The sequence below is a fragment of the Amblyomma mixtum genome, chromosome 8, assembly GCF_055824585.1.
Source record: "Amblyomma mixtum isolate Tamu chromosome 8, ASM5582458v1, whole genome shotgun sequence".
NCBI classification, from domain to species: domain Eukaryota; kingdom Metazoa; phylum Arthropoda; class Arachnida; order Ixodida; family Ixodidae; genus Amblyomma; species Amblyomma mixtum.
In genome coordinates this window covers 22,916,184-22,935,903 of record NC_143019.1, presented here as the reverse complement: position 1 = coordinate 22,935,903, position 19,720 = coordinate 22,916,184, and the positions used below count along the sequence as shown (strand labels likewise).

The 19,720-nt window shown below is 48.2% G+C and overlaps 1 protein-coding gene across 3 annotated transcripts in view; it reads right to left on the bottom strand.

Moving 5' to 3' along the window:
- Lpin (phosphatidate phosphatase LPIN) overlaps positions 1-19,720 on the bottom strand; it is a 78,152-nt gene that overhangs the window by 13,233 nt on the left and 45,199 nt on the right. For 2 of the 3 annotated variants that reach the window (XM_089556816.1, XM_089556815.1), the window contains exons 2-7: positions 9,517-9,747; positions 7,071-7,166; positions 5,597-6,426; positions 3,392-3,663; positions 1,932-2,100; positions 1,078-1,239 (exon numbers count right to left, since the gene is read on the bottom strand). In XM_089556816.1, the coding sequence (XP_089412942.1) occupies positions 1,078-1,239; positions 1,932-2,100; positions 3,392-3,663; positions 5,597-6,426; positions 7,071-7,166; positions 9,517-9,696 (1,709 nt within the window). In that variant the 5' untranslated portion in view covers positions 9,697-9,747. Of the gene's footprint in view, positions 1-1,077; positions 1,240-1,931; positions 2,101-3,391; positions 3,664-5,596; positions 6,427-7,070; positions 7,167-9,516; positions 9,748-13,919; positions 14,477-19,720 lie in introns of those variants that run through there. The other variant, XM_089556817.1, reaches the window with a different exon arrangement.

The window sequence follows — 19,720 nt, the reverse complement described above, 5'->3', positions numbered from 1 at the left end:
AAAAAAGGAAAGAAGACACAGGTTGGCGACAGGGAAGCTAATTTTGATGGCTTCGCTCAAAAAGCTAGGGCCACAGCTTCAAGACAGCAACACGAGGAACACAGGCCTTCCAAGCACAGATTTCTAGCCAGGCAAATCCATCCACAACAGAAATTTCTGATACAAGTTCTCTGTGCATTCAGGGTACTGCCTTCCAGCTGCCTCCCCTGCTCCACTCCTATGTCCACTACAGCGGCTTTCTCTCGCTGCCTTCTGTTTACCCCACATCCTGCACCTATTCCATCGTAGCACAGTTTGGCCGTCAACCCTGGGTCAGAAATTTAATGAGTCTTTGCTTTCGTAATAACCAATTACAATTATTATTTACATCAAATGAAAGCAACCTTTTCTTACACTGACACAATATGGCATAACATTTTGCCTAGTGTTCATTGATTAATTAATTAATTGCCTATGTGTTCAACACAGTTTTCTGGAACACATGTGATGCCCTACATGAAACAGTAAATATCAACAAACATGGAAAAGGACAATCTATAAAGCCCCACAGCAACTGTAAGCAGCTCACTCAAATACAAAAGGAAAACCGTGGATTATTCACTAGGAGCCGTATTGTCCATTCACATTAATCTTTCCGCTCACCATGATTGCATACTTGTGTGTAGTATGCAATCATACTACACATAAGGATGCGGGTTAATGACATCCTAGTTGAAATCAAGAGGAAGAAGTGGGCTTGGGCAGGGCATGTAATGCGAAGGTAAGATAGCCACTGGTCCTTAAGGGTAAAAGAGTGGATTCCAAGAGAAGGCAAGCGTAGCAGGGTGCGGCAGAAAGTTAGGTGGGCAGATGAGATTAGGAAGTTTGCGAGGATACGGTGGCCACAACTGGCGAAGGACGGGGTTAATTGGACAGACATGGGAGAGGCCTTTGCCCTGCAGTGGGCGTAGTCAGGCTGATGATGATGATGATGATGAGTAGTATACTGGCCATTTAGTACGACATGAGTACTCAAGCCAGTGGAAAGAAGCAAGCACAGAACGGGAAACTATCGCTAACGAGTGGATTCTCTCGCACCTGCAGAAGTCGAAGACAGTGTGCCGCTCTTCCGTGTCACTATCCAGGCCGTGCAGTGTCGCTATGTGGCCAGCGCCGGGGTCGCTGTTGGGAGACTGGGACAACGACGGACCGTTGCCAGACTCGGCATCGTCGTCTTTGCCTCTCGGCGAGTGCGCCGACCTGGGCAAGGCAAACAGTTGGGCACCTCTCATTTCATGGAAGCCATTCATTAACACAAAACGATTTGAAATAGCAGCACAATGACAGACCCCTATCAAAAAACAAGTCAGACCATGCTCAATTGCCTGACAGACGTTAGGTACTTTTGGGAGAACAACTTTTGCGCTATTGTTATGAAGTTTTGCCACTAAAGTAGAAGGTTAACAGCACTCCTCCAAGTACAGTGCAAGAATAGAGGTAATGACAGCTCTCGGCAATTCATTACGTGCTTCAGGAATTTTAGTCATTTAAGCATGATGAGAAATACGCCACAGAGCATTTAAACTTAATGAGCAGCACAGAAATTCTAGCGTTATTGAAAACACCTACATTGTGCAACAAACACACACATGGGAGATGTTCTCCCATGAGGCAAAAAATGTGTGGAACAATGCATAGAACAATACGTCTAGAGCAATGTGAAAAACAGTGTGTGGAGCAATATGTGGAACAATGCATGGAATAATCTGTGAGACTATGTGTAGAGAAATGTGCGGAAAAATAAGTGGAACAATGTGTGCAATATGATGTGAACCAAAGGATCTGCAAGATACATTTGCCTAAACTTCATAAAATAGACGGCACGTGTGGAAGAAAATGATTAAATGTGTAGATCAATTTGAGAACAAGGGGATCAGTGAGAATTTCTTTACCTAAACTTTGGAAAGTAGAGGGCCGCAACTTCTGGGTCTAGCTCCCTAGGGTCAAGGTCATCTAGAAAAATGCCATCCTTGGCTGCTGCTGCATCTTCCTTCTGCTTCTTCGTCGGCTTCATGAAGCTGAGCACACCACCCAACACCGAGTGCTTACCACCTTCTCCACCTGCGTAAAAAGTGCGTTCACAAGAACATGAGAAACAGAACGGGAAGGGGGCAAAGAAAAACTGACTGCCGGTTGCTACACCTGCATCCCAGTCAAAAAAAGCCATTGGAACCAACTGAATTTCCAAATGGTTCCAATTGGACTAGCTGAGTTTCCAACTGGTTCCAACTAGAATGGTGTTCCAAATGGATGGTCCAAATCGACTATCCAATTGAACCAGTTGGGTTTCCAATTGGTGGACCTAATTGGTCTTACCCATTGCATCCAACTGGACTGCCCAACTGCACCCAATTTTTCCAATAAATGTTTGCATTTTTGACAAAGAAGGTAGAACCAATATGGTTCCTATAATAAGAGCTATCAGCAGCTTAACCTACTAAATTATACTCATCATCTGCACCACCACTGCAGCAGAAATTAAATTAAATAACTGCGCTCAGTGCGCAAGCGCCACTGGCCTCAGCATGAGAGCCTCACAAATGGGGTACATAAGTTGGAGCTGAAGTATGTTCTCTGGATGTACATATTGAGCTAATATATGCTACTACTGCCTGCAGTGTTGCTTGTGTGTGATATATGTGTGCCTGTTGGCTTTGATTTCCATAAAAACATGTTAATTTCAATTCCGTAGAAAATGTTGATTGGAACTAGGCACAGCATCTCCCTGCAGTCCTCATAAATCAGTTTTCCTTTTGCACATTATAATATGTTAAGTAGTAGAAATATTTATCCAAGGTTCTAGAGCATATTATTCACAAACATTTAGCTACCCCTCTCAATGAACATAACATATTTTGTGAATATTTTCTGGGTGAAATAACTGCCTGGCCTAATGGGTTCAATTGGCTAGTCCAGTTGGGTCCAATTGGCCGGGGGCTAAAAACACAACTGGTTCCAATGGGAAATCCAATTGGAACCAATGGGAATGTCCAACTGGTTCTAATGGTTTTTTTTTACTGGGGTATAACACGAGATTCAGAGACAGCTATCTGCGATGCTGAAAGCACAGTTTACTGCGGCACATAATGGCGTGCTTTCTATGTAGAGACGCGCGAAGAGCACAAGCATTAGTTCATGCCACTGCACACAGAGGATACCACAAATTCGATGCACGGTGAACAGCACGACTCCCTTTCCCTCATTTGTCCTTTATGTTACACCTACGCCGCCAACGTCAAAGAACCGGAAAATGTGCCTTTAACAGCTTTCGCTGTAAAAACACTTCCAAACTTCTTGTCATACTTCAGGGCAAAGAACAGAACGCCACCACTGCTGGAAAACTTCCACTCACCCAGCTTCTCTGCGGCATCCTCCTCATCCGAAGACAGTGGCCCCAAGAGCTTCGAGTCCTGGGTGTCCCTGGAGAGCCTGCGGACGGTGCCATTCATGGCCGACGTCGCCGCACTGATTTCTTCCTGGGAGAAGCGCGAGGCATTCGGGATGTGTGGGAGCTCGCCCCACGTCCAGCTGATGGTGTTCTCCTCTGTTTGGCTGTTGGCATCCATCATCTGGTTCTCGTACTCTGTGTCCGACTTCGGACTGGATGGCCTGCTGTGGTGAGGGCTGGAATATAGTATGCCATCAAATGATTAGCACCACTTTTTTTTCTTCTGGTTACCATTTAATCCCCCTTAATTTGTCTTTAGACCTCAACAAGATCAGGAAATATGACCTGACCTCCAGTGCAAGCATTCAGTTGCAGCAAGACTCACTGGCTCTGTTGAATAAGTTTAATCCCGGATATATCGAATTATTGTTTATATTGAACTAGCTCTTGGATCCCATGAAAAAGTATAGCAGTTTTGTCCGTGCTTACAGAACTCCCGTTCAGCAAACATTTGGCATATCGAAATGCGTGCCGCACCCCTGGAAGTGGCGCTTCTCCTAAGGGCGCTCCCACGATCTCTCTTCGCGCGCAGAGCCGGATCGGCTGTGCCGCCTTGGGAACCTGCTGGCTTAGATAGCGTTATAAAAGCGTGTGACGAGGTGAATGTGGGGTGTGCTTCAGAGCGGCACTCGGTCTGGCGTGCCTATTTTCCACGCGGCACTGCTGTCATGTGGGAAAGCCAGCGTTCGGTGCATCGGTTGTCGTGCGGGGAAGCCAGCCTAGCTGACCGAAGGCATGCGGGCCGGTTCTCGCGTGGCCTTCTCTGCTGAATACAACGCAGAGATCAACTGTACCCTAATTTTAATTGAGATAATATTGCGTTCCCGGCAGCAGGATTAGGCCCACTGTGATCGGCAGTGGCTTCTCTCAAAGCGCCGTCCGCTGCGGCTTCGATGCGAGTGAGCTAGGCCTAGCGACACTCTGCGAGCGGTGTGACGCCAGTATGCCGGCTGGTAGCACGTCGCTGCGGAAAGCGCGCCGCTAGCGTGCACGAACCGCATTCACGCTTCTGGGCCGCAGATAGGCTTATCTGTTGCCATGTTTTGTATCCAATCGTCGATTTATCGAACTATTAAATTTCGCGATCCACGTACGTCTCGGCCGCACGACGGTGCGCATGTTCGCGTGGGGCATTCCTCTTCCGCGGCAGCTCCATTCCATCGCTGACGCAACTGGCGCCATCTGTGGAGGCTTCGTGTAATTGGACATTCCTAGCAAATTTGTTGGAATAAAAACTTTTTACCTTGAATTTTAATGTTGAAATCTGGCCATTGCGTAACAATTATACCCTAAATAACCGCTACTGACAATATGCAATATCTGAAGAGAAAACTAATAGCTACAGGTCGGGACTAAAGTTGAACCTCGTTATAACAAAGTAACGGATGTAACGTAGAAATGACGATTACCCTTGGAAGCTCGGTCAGCACGGGCTATAACGAAGCTACGGCTACAACGAAAGAACTGCCGGGCCCCTTCAACTTCGTTATAACGAGGTTAGACTTCCCGTTTCGTACGAAGAAGGCGTTTCGGTTACATAGCTTGCTCCGTTGCCAGTAAAACGGGAAGCGGACTCTGTACTCGCCTACGTCGCCGCGGCGCCCTCCACCGTCCCCGCTTCCGGCGAGCGTCAGCAGCCGCCGCCGGAATCACGTGAACAACCGAGCGATGGGCGCGCACTGCTCGTCGCTTCTACATCCTTTTGGTTTTCGCTGCTTCCGAGCATTAACTGTTGCACTACCACATTGTGCGATTCTACAAAGGCGAAAGTTACGAAGAGCTGCTGCGTCTACCAAGGAGAGGCACAGCGCTGGAGCACGACGCGTTGTGATGACTGCATGCGTTCGCTTACTGCGATCGCAGACGCTGCTGCCGTGGGCATGGGCGTTTTATCGTCACATTTTCATGTACTTAGCTGAACTCCAAGTAACCTAGCGCTGTAGATAAATGAATATTCGGCGCAGTGAGCACGTTAGATATAGGTCGACCGCCGCACCACCTTCGTTACACGTAGTTCAAGAATACACTATTCAATGGGGGTGGAAAGTTCCTAATATCGAGGAGTTCTCAGCGTGGAGTTCTCAACACACGTCAACCAGCACTGCTCACCTGCGAGGCGGTGTCAAGTCCCCGTCGCTGTACGGATGGAACGCCCCGCCAGCTGGGAACGTGACAGACAGCCTCTTGGGCGTCATGGTGCGTTGCCACTCCTCGCGTGCGGCGCTGAGGTCCGCCGGCATGGTGACCGAGCGACTCATAAACATGGCCGCCGCTGCCGTGGAGGTCGACGGCGTCATCTGCGGCGACGGGGAGGAAGACGACGGCGCAGTGACGCCGATGGCTGTGCTCGCGCTGCGCTCGTCTTCGAAGTCGCTGTCCATCTGGAAGATGTCCTGGTCGTCGTGCGCCGGCGTGGACATGCGACTGTGGGGGTCCTCGTTGATGCGCGACCTCCGCCGCACGGGGTGCTTCTTCTTTCGCCGCCTCTTGCCCTGCTGCTGCTGCTGTTGAGGGGGATGCTGGTTGTTCGACACGACATATTTTGATTCATCCGGCTGCTCGGTTTGTTCGTCCGCCAGCAGCCTGTCCTCTTCGTCTTCTTCACAACCCGTAATGGCCGCCTCCGTCTGGACACCGATGGACTCTTGGGGTCGCTGTCGCGACGGCAGAATGGGAGACGGCTTGTGTACTCGCGCCGTGGAAGGCCGGCGCGGCTCTGCCGTGGAGGCGGAGGGGATGGGCGTCGCTGGCGTCGTGCCGGTGATGGTGGGCAGTTCGTCGCCAGTGTCCGTCGCCACAAAGTCCACGTGGGGCTGGCACTCGGGACGGTTGCTCTCATCCAACCGCTGACTTAGCGCCGCCTTCAGCTTGTTCAACTCCTCACCGATGTCGTGGCAGTCGGGCAATGGAGATGTGGCTAGATGAGTTGGCACATGGTCCTGTTTGGAGAAAGTTTTCTTTTATGCTCATCAAGTTCTCTCATGCATTGCTTCTAATCATACGTACTCACGCGATGATGTATTTTGCAGCAATATTAAATTATAAAATGATGCGATGCCTACTACCGCATCAGCCATAACATAAAAGTAGCCACAAACATTGCGCGAATTCAAGAATTTTTTATAAACAGAAGGTTCTCCACAAGCAATGAGAGGCAGTGAATAGGTTCTTCCGCCATTAAAATAAAAACATTCCATGCGAAGATGAAATTGAAGCAGTCCCTAAACTTTGAAGTCCTAATGAAACCTACTATGACTGCACTAAAGAATTAGGTCACAGTGAGTTCTTATTTTAACTGGTGCCAATATGAGTGATAGTACTGAAAAGCAAAATTTTAATAACCAATACATTACTACGCATTTATTGGGGCCACTTTACTCACTGACTGCAGTAAGAATAATGTTGACTAACACGAGGAAGAAAGACGGTTAAAAGGAAGAGCGCCTGCTGAATTTAAACATAAAACTGTACTGATTCGTAAAAAGAGAAACAAAGAGTGTGTTATAAATTAGGCAAAGGAAAGCAAATAAAGCCATATACTCCAAACTAGCATAACTACCAGAAAGACTGACAGCAGACTCACCGAATCTTCGGTGACTTCTTCAACGAAGAATGCTTCACCAGACTCCCCAAGCTTCATGTGAATATCTACAGGCTTCCCATTAATCTCAATGTCGACCTGCAAGGAAGGATGACTACTGAGGAGACTCACACAATACTCTAATATAGCACACCAGCAGAACAGCATTGCTTGCAACCTTTGTTAACACAAATGTCAGCAAAATGAGACGCTTAAGTGACAACAACCATGCAAAACTTTGGACCTTATAAGAAAGAAAGATGCGCATCATGGTCCAAGGCTTGATGCAACAACTCTTTGATGCTGCAGTAAAACACATTTTTTTTTTTGTCCTCAGCGAATGTTTTGTGCAATGAATGACAAACACTTTGCACAAAAGAAAACTTCACTACAGGGGCAATGAGAACAATGCCAACCAAATTTTGTTCTTAGCAAAAATTGGCCTATGAATCTTTCTGGGTGTGCTGATGTTTGTCCGGCAGCAAAAGACGTATTTACTGCCGAGAAAACAAGATCTTAAAACATTTTTTGTCATTTCAAACATGTGACATCAGAACAAAAGGATCCAGACAAAGTAACTATACATGCTAACAGGATACATGCTAGCATGTCTCCTATTGCTATTATTCCATCTGGGGTTTTTTGTGCTAGTGCCATGTCTGGATCCAGTAACCAACTAGCCCAATAAAGAACCTTAGCACCAAAAAAGGCCTCCGTGAACGCCATTTCGAAGTAAATGGCGATGTAGCCTGGCCTCAGAGATCTGTGACAAAAAAGGAACTTTGACGCACCACGGTTTGCCTGTGGAAATGGCCAGTTGTGGCGATATTTGTATCCAGTTTTTTTTTTGTTCTTGCTTTTGAAGCGAAAAGCTTCACTAGGCTCGTCAACACCGCGCTTCGCGTGAGCCACACCTCGGCGCCTCCGTGGCGCGCGCTCCGTCGCCACTTTTCCTCCTCGCCACCGTTTTACCCTTCGCCGCTGCCGCGCGGTCGCCGCCGCCGTCCCAAGAGGAGAAGGTCATTTCGCAAGGCGTTGCGAGAACGCGTGAGCGGCGGCGGCGGCCGTAGAAGAGGCCGCGCGCTACGTCGCGCGCCAGCTGTTTGCTAAGCTACTACTCTGATCACCGGGCTATTTTTATGGCTGTACAGAAAGTGCAAGACATTGTGTCCATTGAAGAAGAAGAAATAAAGAGAATTTAATAGCCTTGTATAACGATTGTACAAGCTTTGTATACGTAAGACAACACGTTTTGGAAAAGCTAGAAAGCTATACCCAAATTGTAACCCTATGTATGAAACCTTAAGCTAAACCACGAGCATCGCCACAAAGCTTTTCGCTTCTAGATATCCAGGCTTAACACTTTAGCTAAGCCTCAGCCCAACTTCTTTCTAGCTAAAAAATCTCCGATTTCAGAGAAAGCAGCCCCTTTGTCATTAGAACGTGATAATCTATCAACACAGACAAACTTCAGTTCGTCCTCAGGGTCCCTTTAAGCAAGCCTGTTTTATTGCAAAATAGCATGTTATCGGTGAATAACGCAACACACACAAAAAAATCGAGGTCAAATACTATGTTTCAGCAGCTTCAAAGACCTGTTGCACTAAATGTCCCTCCCCCAATTGGAAAGGACTCTCTAATGATTAATTCCCTTGCCTGCAGCCACACAGCTAGGCATTCAATATACTCTGTATTACAACACAATCAATTAGAGGCCTTTGTTGGGAGAGTGCCTCAAGATATGTACACTGGGGTTGGAAGCGTTGCTTATCAGTCCACTCAAGTACAGTCAAACTGAATGTGTGCGAGTGTGAGGGTCTGAGCAAGTCCGTGTGAGCTCCAGCCAGTCCAAATGAGTAACAGTTAATGAATTTTAGTTAAGTCTGAATGCACCCAAGACAGTCTCGGTCAGAATATTTGTAATGATTCTGAGCCTCAGAAAATTACTGCTCAAGTCCAAGGGGGGTGCAAGGATAAGAGAGTCCACTGCCTTACATCTGCCTCGCAAGCGGCCTCACCTAGCAGATTTCAAACTATGAAGGGTCGATGACCCATTGAAGGGGAGTAGGCCAAAGATCCTTATCCTAAACATCTCACCCCTGAAAATCCAACCACCAGGCCCGGGGAGTGCTTGTACCCACTGGAAAGCCGCTGGTGGGGATCGAACCCCACAAGATTGGCAAGAGACCTAGGTGGCCAAGCTTGCACAAAATATTATATGTTGTTGCTAGCACAGTAAAATATAGGACATCATGTAGAAATGAAAGATCCAATAACAAAACTTGCCTTTTTGCTGTTCTCAAGAGTTAATGTTTCCTTTTTTTTTTTGACAGCGTAATCGATGACAGTGATGCTGTTTGCCCACCAAAGTGACAGACACCTATTGACAGGAGCTAAATCCCAACATGCACTATATATATATAGCACAAATTCTAGCACCACCACTCACAATTTTCTCCCTGCTGCGAAGAACGCCAATCTTGCCAAATCGGACGTGGAAGGGGGAAGTGGAGAAGGACCCATCGGGCTGCTCGATGACCACCACATCGATGGCACCTGTCAGTGTAGCAGAGTTGATCTCGTTGCAGAACTCTCGCACGTTGGTGATGATTCGGCCAATGTAGTTCATTCTGCTGGGGGTGTGCGGTGGCGAGGGCGCTGGTGATAGCGCGTCCCTCACCTGCACACAGAAGAAGACACACACGGGCACGGGCCACTTTAGAGACAGACAACCAAAGAACGAATGTCGCGAAAAGGCTGGGGTAAAATGATACGGGAATGTAGAGTGATGTGTGCGGCATGATCAGCGCAGCACGACACAGATGTGGTATTAGATAAATGGTAATGAAACCATGCAACATAGAAAGCCAGCAGTCAAAGTACAAGATAAAGATATATTGATTTATATAATAATAGCAATAATGATTAAAGAATACGTAGTCTTTACAAATGGTTGTAGGCCACTGCAGCAGCGGCCGGAACCGGAGCGCTACTTCTCGGTGGACACCTCAACCGCGTCGTGAGGGAAGGGAAGAGAGTGGCAGTGAAGGAAGAAAGAGAAAAAAAAAGGTGCCGTGGTGGTGGGAATTCTGGAATAATTTTGATTATTCGTGGCGCTAGACCGGTACCGAAGGTGCGCAGGGCGAGGGGGTATGCCCCTTCGCCTGGTACAACCTCAGCGGCAGCGAGCGGCGGCGCCAACAGCGCCGCCGCTCGGCAACGCTTCCCCTTCGGCTACGGTCGCCGCGGGGCCATAAACGTTTTTCATAAACAAGTAATAATGTGAAAGCGATAGAGAAAGTTTATCGCAACGCTGGAATAACATCAGACTTTTATGTATCTAGGACAAAGATGTGTTTTAAGCCCTGATTGAACGGTAGGATGCCAAGCTTTAAAAAAAAAAAGAGAGAGGGGGTGGAACGAAAAGGGAACGATGAAGAGGGAAAGCTTTAAACTTGACAAGCCCTTCTCGCAGTTGAAGCAGAAGCTATATATTTGCACTGGCAGTACCAGACCCTCATTTTGCAGTACAATTGCAGCAAATTGCGTTTTTCAAACAGCTCAATACAATCAAGCCTGATGGCAGGGAGCCCACGTATTTAGAGATCCCCACCTCACCGCAGAGGGGCATAATGGGAAGAAATAAGGCTGTCTTTAAAATCTCATGAACGTACACGGACGTATCAACAACAATTTATGAGGTAAAAAAAAGACGAAAGAAGAGAGCTCATTAGCCAGCACTGACAAATCGTGCCAATGAAAAAAAAAAAGACAAATGCATGCTATTTGCAAGCCACTATGCTTACTCAATATGGGTTTGCTAGAGCTGGGGTACAGAAAGAAGGAAAGCTGAAGCACTAAATCACAACTTCCGTTTTATTTTAACTGCGTAACCAGTACCTGTCTCACAATCAATGCGAAAAAAATTATACACGATCAATGCGACTGATGCGGCAGTCCCGCTGGACGGAGTCAGCCGCTGCAGACCGCGCGAGCGGATGGCGTGATCCAGTTCGTCAGGCACCGAGTGACTCGCCTTATGCCCGCTCCAATCCAGCAGTCACCGTGTGGCATCAGCAATGCAATCCACTCTCCTCCCCAAGTTGCCCTCGCCCTCCCTTCATCTACCCTCTCCCTTGAAAGTGACGAGGGGGATTTCCCCCTCCCCACTTTGCCACCTGCCAACCGAGGCTTTAGACGGACGGATTTTTTTTTTTTCCAACATGGAAGCTCTAATGCTCACGCATTAAAATCCGATGTCTGCCTCAGAGAGCTCTAGGTCACCACCCTCTACAAGCAGCACCAACCACTCCCCCCCCCCCCCCCCCCCGCCATCTATCCTCCTCCGGATAACGTCTTCGGTCGCGTGTGAGAAGCCTCGGATGGGGCAAAACGTTTAATCGGTTTGGTTTGGTTTACGGGGTTCAACGTCCAAATGCGCCTCAGGCTATGAGAGACGCCGTAGTGAAGGGCTCCGGAAATTTCGACCACCGGAGCCCTTCACTACGGCGTCTCTCATAGCCTGAGTCGCTTTGGGACGTTTAATCATTACAGTAAAAGCATCAAGGTAATCGTACAGAGTAAACCCAGCTGCTTTCGCATAAGTGTCGCATCAGATGTTTTAACTTTTAACGTCACGTAATTTGTTTTTTCACTTTGAAACTTAGTCTTTTATTTTGATACTGTATTTCCCAAGTTTCTTTCTTGATACCTTACTGCACCGTGACTAATATACAGGGTGTTTCACCTAAGACTTTCTGCAATTTTTAAAAATAAGCTATTTGAATTAGATGCGCGCTTTTTCTGGCACAGCATTGACAGTGGTGTAGTACATCATAATGCAGCTAGGACGTGCTAACTAGCAGGCTTGTTAACCAATATTTAATAGTTAACTTTTAAACTAGTACCGTTGGGCTCCTTAATTATTGAGAGGCATGTAGCCCACCGTAAGTAATGTCCATATCCGTTTTTAGAATTTCGAGAACGCGATTATCCTCGGCGCTGTGGCCCAACAAATTTCGCCTACATCGCGCCAAAATACATGCGGTTTGAGAAGCTTGCAGGCAAAGCAACCTCTCCAGTGAACCTAACTCGTCGAAATAGCCAAAATTTGTTGGGCCACAGCGCCGAGGATAAACGCGTTCTCGAAATTCTAAAAACGGATATGGACATTACTTACGGTGGGCTACATGCCTCTCAATAATTAAGGAGCCCAACGGTAATAGTTTAAAAGTTAACTATTAAATACTGGTTAACAAGCTTGCTAGTTAGCACGTCTTAGCTGCATTATGATGTACTACACCACTGACAATGCAATGGCAAAACAAGCGCGCATCTAATTCAAATAGCTTATTTTTAAAAATTGCAGAAAGTCTTAGGTGAAACACCCTGTATAATAAGAGCCACGGATACAGAATAAGAAAGCAGCAAGCAAACCATAAACGAAGTAGTCCATTTTGCTCAATGACAAATCTCCGCAGCTGTAAACTTTGTGCCACGAACCCAATTCTCCCTATAAATCAATGCACAAATAATACCCTTCTTGCTTTTTAAAAGCACGTCGGGTATACATATGTCAAATTATGAATCATTCTTTACAATGCGGCCAACACTGTTGCGAAAAGAGCAAGAGCAGCTAGCATATGGGCTGAAAAAGCTCTTGAACAGCATAGCAACAACAGCTGAATAAAATAACAAGACGGAGGCATTTCTTTTGTTGCATGTGACAGGGCCACCGCTTCTGAAGGTGCTAGCATGCTGATTCATATGGCGGTATCATATGAAACATAAAAAAACAGCAAAAGTCACTGAATACTGAGAAATGGCTGTTTAGTTTCAAAAATTTTAAATGTCACTGAAGTAAGGAATCTTCCGTGTCTTCTAGTAACGAATCAACTGCGGCGCAGCTAGACTGAAGCCCGTTTCACATGCACGGGAAAACGCTACCGATTTCTGGCGCCGCGGTAAGGTTCGAAATTTTTCACCGCGACGCGCAATCGCTTGCATGTGAACCAGCTCTAAGCTGAACAATGAATTCCGAGTACCAGATACTGCAACCTGTTGCAGAAGGCCACGAACGCTTCGAAGGAGTGTTGTAAATTTAACACACTTTTCTTTTTGGAAATCTAACTAAACTGCCTGTGTGAAAAGAAAAGAACAAGAAACCTGCAAAGCTGAGCAACAGAGCGCCAAGTTATCTCGCAGAACTGAAAAAAAAAAAAAAAAAAAAACCAAGCCAGCTCATGGCCAATTCTCTGCTCCAGTCGCCGAGCATATCGCTGCGAACAATCCACAGGAAGCAATAAACGTGAAAGCCACAGGAATACAAAACTCAGCCAGTGAAAGCAGAACACTTGAGAGACACAAACAGAACGCGGTTGCGTCGTGAATTCCATGAAGCTGAAATTACACTCGCAAAAAAAAAAAAAAAAAAGAAATGATCAGTAAACCTTTGCGTGACGAAAGAAGGGCCATTTCATGATAGAAATCCTTCGTTTTCTTCTTATGGCTCATTCACAAGATCCTTGCAAGTTGTTGCAATGAGTCAATTTCCACGAGAAAACGTCTAACTGATACCCAACTGGTCCCAGTTACTGCTAGACCTAGCTGCTTTTTAAAACCTCACAGGGATTGTGTTTAACGTTACCAACGTTGTCCAAGTCAGTGGATAAATATTTCAAACCAGAGTTACTCCACTCAGTGTCAGCTAGCATTTTGTGAGACGATCAGAGACCCAACACAACCCGATGACTAGCAGTGATTGGGTAAGTGGTGTGCAACCCAATAAAAAATTAAACTGCACTGCCCGCAACGGGCTGTGATGAACAACAGAGTGATCACAAACGAACTTACCAAAAACTGACAGAACTACACCACGCCAATCCCGGCTCTTGGGAGCTCCACGACTGACGCGCGTCACACTTATCCGGCACAAAAACCGCTACACTAGGCAGGCAGCGCAGCCACTCACACACGCGCTAGCGGGAGGCTCGGCACCTCTTGTAAAGCCGCACTCGGGAAACCCGTAGTAAAGACACACACAAGATAAACGGTCCCCGATAACGCCGTTATCACCGGAGGTCGAACGGACACCGTATCATGCCAACGCCGAGTGCTCGGGCAGCACTGTTGCCGGCCCGCTGGACGACACACAGAGCAAGCCAGGCGATCTTCACGTGCTCGTCGAGCAAGCGCAAACGCGCGCGCACGCACACACCGCCAAGGCTGTCGCAAGACAAAAGCCCGCGCTCGACTTTGCTGGCTAGCCTCCACGGCGGCGAGCGGCGACCAGCTGTCGAGAGCGGGCTACCCGTGCGGATCGCGTGATCGCGCCACACGCCTCCCGCCAGCGAACATCAGACGACGTCGGAGGCGCGGCGCGCGGGCCAATCGGACGAGCGGACGAGGCGTGACGTCACTCCCGACTCGTCGTGACGAAATGTAGGAGAGAAGAAAAGCGACGAGCGAGAGAGAGCGAGAGCAGAAAGGCCCCAGCGACACACACAAAAAAAGAAAAACACACAACGAACAGCACCGCTTCCTGGAGAGCGGCGTTTGCGCGTAGAGCGATATACGAAAAAGACAGAAAGGAGCACAAAAAGAAGAGCGGCGAGGGAAAACCGAAACCAACTACGGCGCGCTTGCGCGAGCTAGCGTTCCGGGTTCTGCGGCGAACACGCGCTGCCAACGGCCATATGGGTTCTCCACGCTGGACACCATCGATTACAGACCACCCGGAAAACATCGATGTAGCTCCGTACGGGGAATACCGAAAGGGAGTAGAAACACGCAAGCGGACTTAGCCCCAAATCCGTCTAAATTAACGCGCTCTGACAGGATTCTGAGTTCAACGTTTTTAGCGCAAACTTTGGCCCTTACCTTCCAGCTTCGGTCGCCTCGGTGCATCTTTGCAGGCGGCAGCACTTTCAAGAAATAAACCAGGGCTAAGTACGAGACCTCTATGCTTCTCATTAGTCGTGTAACAAGAGCGCCTATGTTGCCACCAACTTGAGACGCTTCGAAGGTACCCTCAGCACTGCGCATTAGAAGGTTCGGCTGGGAGCGAGGCATTCAATAGTTGCTGCACTAACGTTGTTAGCGAAAATTATTACAGGCAACGTGACGGGCTAGCTGTAAATGCAAAGCAGCTGTTACATGCAACAATAGGACGAGCCAGAACGCTACATATGCCTCGACGCCAGTGAAGGCTACAAAGAACTTTGAAAGGAGACGCATTGATATAAACGCGAATGCCATTCAAGTCCGGAATCCGACATCGATGGGCAACCCAGTTGCTCATCGCGCACTGCTCCCGGATGACTCCTCGAATCGAAACACGAATCACGTCAAGCTACGGGAAAACGTGCAGAAAATGCACTGAGGGAGCAGCTTGAGCGTGCTCTGGCTGAGCATTAAAGTCGAGTTTTTTTTTTCTTCTTTACTTACTCTAGCAGTGCGAGCGAATCTCATCACGGTCGAACCACACGTTGAGAGAACACCGCGCAATCCACAGTACAGTTGCATTCCGACGAAGCCCTAGCGCGCCACTGAGAAGAAGTACAGCGCTGAATGCGACGACATGAATCGGCCTCTTGAGGAGCAATCGAGCGTTACGATAAAAAAAAAAAATAATAACCAGCCGGCTTATCAGAGCGAGGCCGTTTAATTAACGAACCTGCGAAGACGTCCTCCCCAGTCCCCCCCCCCCTTTCGTCTCTGCTGCATTCTCCCGCCATTCGCCGAATAAGCTCCGATCCTTTGTAATAAAACTTGCCCCTGGACGAGAAACTGAACGGCGCATGCGCTGAACGTCATTACATCCCCAGACGGAGGCATGTAACTATACACGCAAATCGCTGCGTGAAATCGCTACAAAAACGCACTCTCAATGAGTGCTCACAGAAACCCCTCTACACGATAGAAGGGAAGAACGATAGATGGAACGAAGGAAAACGAAACAGCGAAAATAGAATAGAAAGAATAACAGACAGAAACAAGGTGAAGGTCGATTGATTTAGATATCTTTTTTTAATCGCCAAAAAGGCAGCTCAGCCAAAGAACACCAGTCAACGTGTTCGGTCTGCACAAGGCGGGGGCCAAAGACCCACTTATCTATCGGTTTAGGTTTATTGGGGTTTAACGTCCCAAAGCGACTCAGGCTATGAGGGACGCCGTAGTGGAGGGCTCCGGAAATTTCGACCACCTGGGGTTCTTTAACGTGCACTGACATCGCACAGCACACGGGCCTCTAGAATTTCTCCTCCAAAGAAATTCAGCCGCCGCGACCGGGATCGAACCCGCGTCTTTCTGGCCAGCAACCGAGCGCCGTAACCACTGAGCCACCGCGGCGGGGTAACTCCTCTACCAAGCATTTCGACCCAGAGAAACCCGAGCGGTAGACCGCGGTGGAGCTTGTAACAAGCCGTCGCAAAACAGCACTGGGGACCGAACCTCGAGCCTCCTGCATACGGGGGGAATGATCGAAAGGAGGAAGTAAAGAATAACGAACAACAGAAGGAAATTCAGGAAGACTGAATGATAAAAACAAAAACAAAGAAATGAGGGAACAGAGAGACAGAGAGAGGGGGGAGAGAAACAAAAAACCTGATCACGCATATGCCACGTGCCCAACAGAAACCCACGACGCCCCGTGCAACGAGTTGGGTCCGCGCGGCCGAGCCAGACAGCTGGGACCGGACAAGGAGGGGAGAAACTGGCCCGAAATCCAGGGCATCAGCACCACGCTCGGGCCATCGAGACAAATCAACCGGCTCCACACTTGCCGCGAGGGAGAGAGAAGTGAGGGGAAAGGGGAAACGAACGGCTTCGCAACGCCGGCGCGGCAACAGCGATCGTACCACCTTGACCGTTTTGCAATGCTAATGCCCCAAATGCGAAGAGGGCAAACGGAGCAGCGCCGGAGAGAGAGAGAGCCGTCGCTGTTGCCGGGACTCCCGCGCCCAACGATTGCCGTATCGAGCCGCCTTTTAAGCGGCGCCGCGGGCAACGCGGCCTTTATAATGAATTTCCACCGACCTTCTGCATCCTGTATACGACGAAGAAGCGGTTTTAATATCTGGCCAGCCTGCTCGCTGGCATTTTGTCTTCTTCTTTCCGAGTTTAATAAGGGGACGCCTGGGCTTCAGAGAGACGTGAGGTCGACATCGCGCGCGCCTGCAGCGCTCCCTGGTGGCGTTGCGCACTTAACGAGCGCTATAGAGCCAGTGCGGAGACATTCGTGATGCACCCGCGAGGTCGCCGGTTCGACCCTCACTCGTGATTACACAATCGATGCAGGGGAAGTGAAAAGCAAAACGGAACCAAACAGAAATGCTGAACGTAAAGGACGCGCAAGCGAGGGGTGTAATAGAGAGTTCCGAACGGCAGTAGATCGACAATTCAGAGAACGCCTAAATCCATTCATATGCGTACAGATGATTAGTGGAACCCCTGAGAGGCAGTTTAAGCTGAACCCTCTTCGTTAGCCTCCATGTTTCTGCCCCATAGGTGAGTACCGGAAAGATACAGCTGTTGCATGCTTTTTCTCTTGAGGGATATTGGTAAACTGCCATTTATATGATCTGAGAGAACCTGCCACATGCTTTCCATTAAAAATTTATCCTTATAGTTATTTCCCTCTCATGATCCGGATCAGCGGTCACTACCTGGCCTAAGTAGATATATTCAATTAAAACTTCCAGCGCCTCGCTACCAATTGCGAACTGCTGTTCTCTTGCTAACGCCATTCTTGCTTGTAGGCTACAGATAAGCTTATCTACTGCATTTTTTTTTACAAACCCAATAAATGACAAATCTAACGACTTCGCGATACGCTTCAAGTTCGATATATCCGGGTTCGACTGTACTTAATACTCAACGAATCACGACACGCCCGCAAAGTCAAGGTGACCCCAGAAAAGAAAGGGGCAGGGTGCAGTGATAAGGAAACACAGACGGAGGGAGATAAGAAACGAGGGCGCCAGGATCAGCGCCGATTACCGATTAGGGTCAATAAAACACAATGCCTAGCACTCAGCCAAACTGGATGCCTCCAGGAAATACCAGGAACTGAAAGAGTACAACGAAGCTCATACATAAGGGGCTTTTTAGTGTTCGAGGACTTGCCAGTGAAGAGAAGGAACAGCAAGTTCATTTGTGCAAAGGGCAGATACAAAATACAGGGTTTCCCTTTTTGAATCCAATCAATTTTCCGTTTTTGTTTCCGCTCCTGCAATGGCTACACTCGAAACAGAAAGGGTGTAATCTAGAGGACAACTTACTCCCACATAGACGTATTCGTGTTTAGAGTGCACGCCACCCTATTTTTCGCTCACAACGCCGACCACGCCAACGCCGGATTTTCTGCTCAACGGGGCGTCTAAAGCTATCGCGGTAAAGAGGAATAATCCTCGTACTGCACAGGGCCGTGTGAAAATGGGTCGTTATGTTTGAAGTTGCTACACGGCATTTTCCAGCAGTCCTTCAGTTATGCGTGCTTAACGCAATAGGAAACACAGGCACAGCAACCCGAAACCTCCATACGTACTTAGCATAAGCTGGTTTAGTTTGGTTTATTGGGGTTTAGCGTCCTGAAGCAACTCAGGCTATGAGGGACGCCGTAGTGAAGGGCTCCGGAAGTTTCGACCACCTGGTGTTCTTTAACGTGCACTGACACCGCCAAGACACGGGCCTCTAGAATTTCACCTCCATCGAAATTCAGCCGTCGCGACCGGGATCGAACCCGCGTCTTTCGAGTCAGCAGCCGAGCGCAGTAACCACTGAGCCACCGCGGCGGCTCTCTTAGCATAAGCGTATGAGCCTTCTGTTCACAGCAACAAACGATTCGGTGATGGGCTGTAGAGGCATGGTTAACGGAGCGCGTTATGTGCCGGAGAAAACGGAATAACCACGTACCGCAGTGATTTTTATATGCTCTTTGTTTGTTCGCTTATCGTCGTTTATATAGAATAAGACTGCGCGTCTGCGCTCATGCATGGTGTGCACCCGGCTGCTTTTATCTCCGTAGAGAGCAACCATACAAACCGGCTTAAAAGGAAACTCTCTCTCCAACCACTAAGTGGAGCCAGCGGTCTTCGCGTAACCTAGTTAAGACAAGAGGCCCGCCTGCTCTATAAATACGATTCTCTCACGCGCTACACCAAAGTGATTACTAGCGCCCATATCGCGTTTGGTGCAGACGTTAACATTCGCTCTCACGAGGGAACGCTTTCGTTTGGAGCAGGGCACGAAAGGTACAGGGTTCGATCCCCGGTCCCGATAACTGCCATTAGATGTGGCCGTATGGCGCAGAGGTAAAAATAAAAAAAAAAGTCTACCCTTAGTACATCGGACAGGACCACAACGGCTGGCTTTAAGGCTCACAACGTATTTTCGGAAGGAAAATATACCGTATTCACGCGAAATAACGCACAGCGATATTCTAGGCATACAAGTCGTATTTTACAGGCTTTGTTCTGAAGAAAAAAAATTGGCTGGGGTTCAATGCGGCTTGAACCTAGTTATACGAGCGAAACCTCTGTTAAGCATAGTCTCCACTGCCTCAAATCAAATCATGCGTCAATGTGAAGGTCTAGGTCAAAGATCAAGGCCAGGTACCCAATGGTCATAGTGATATGATCACGTGGTCGTGCTAC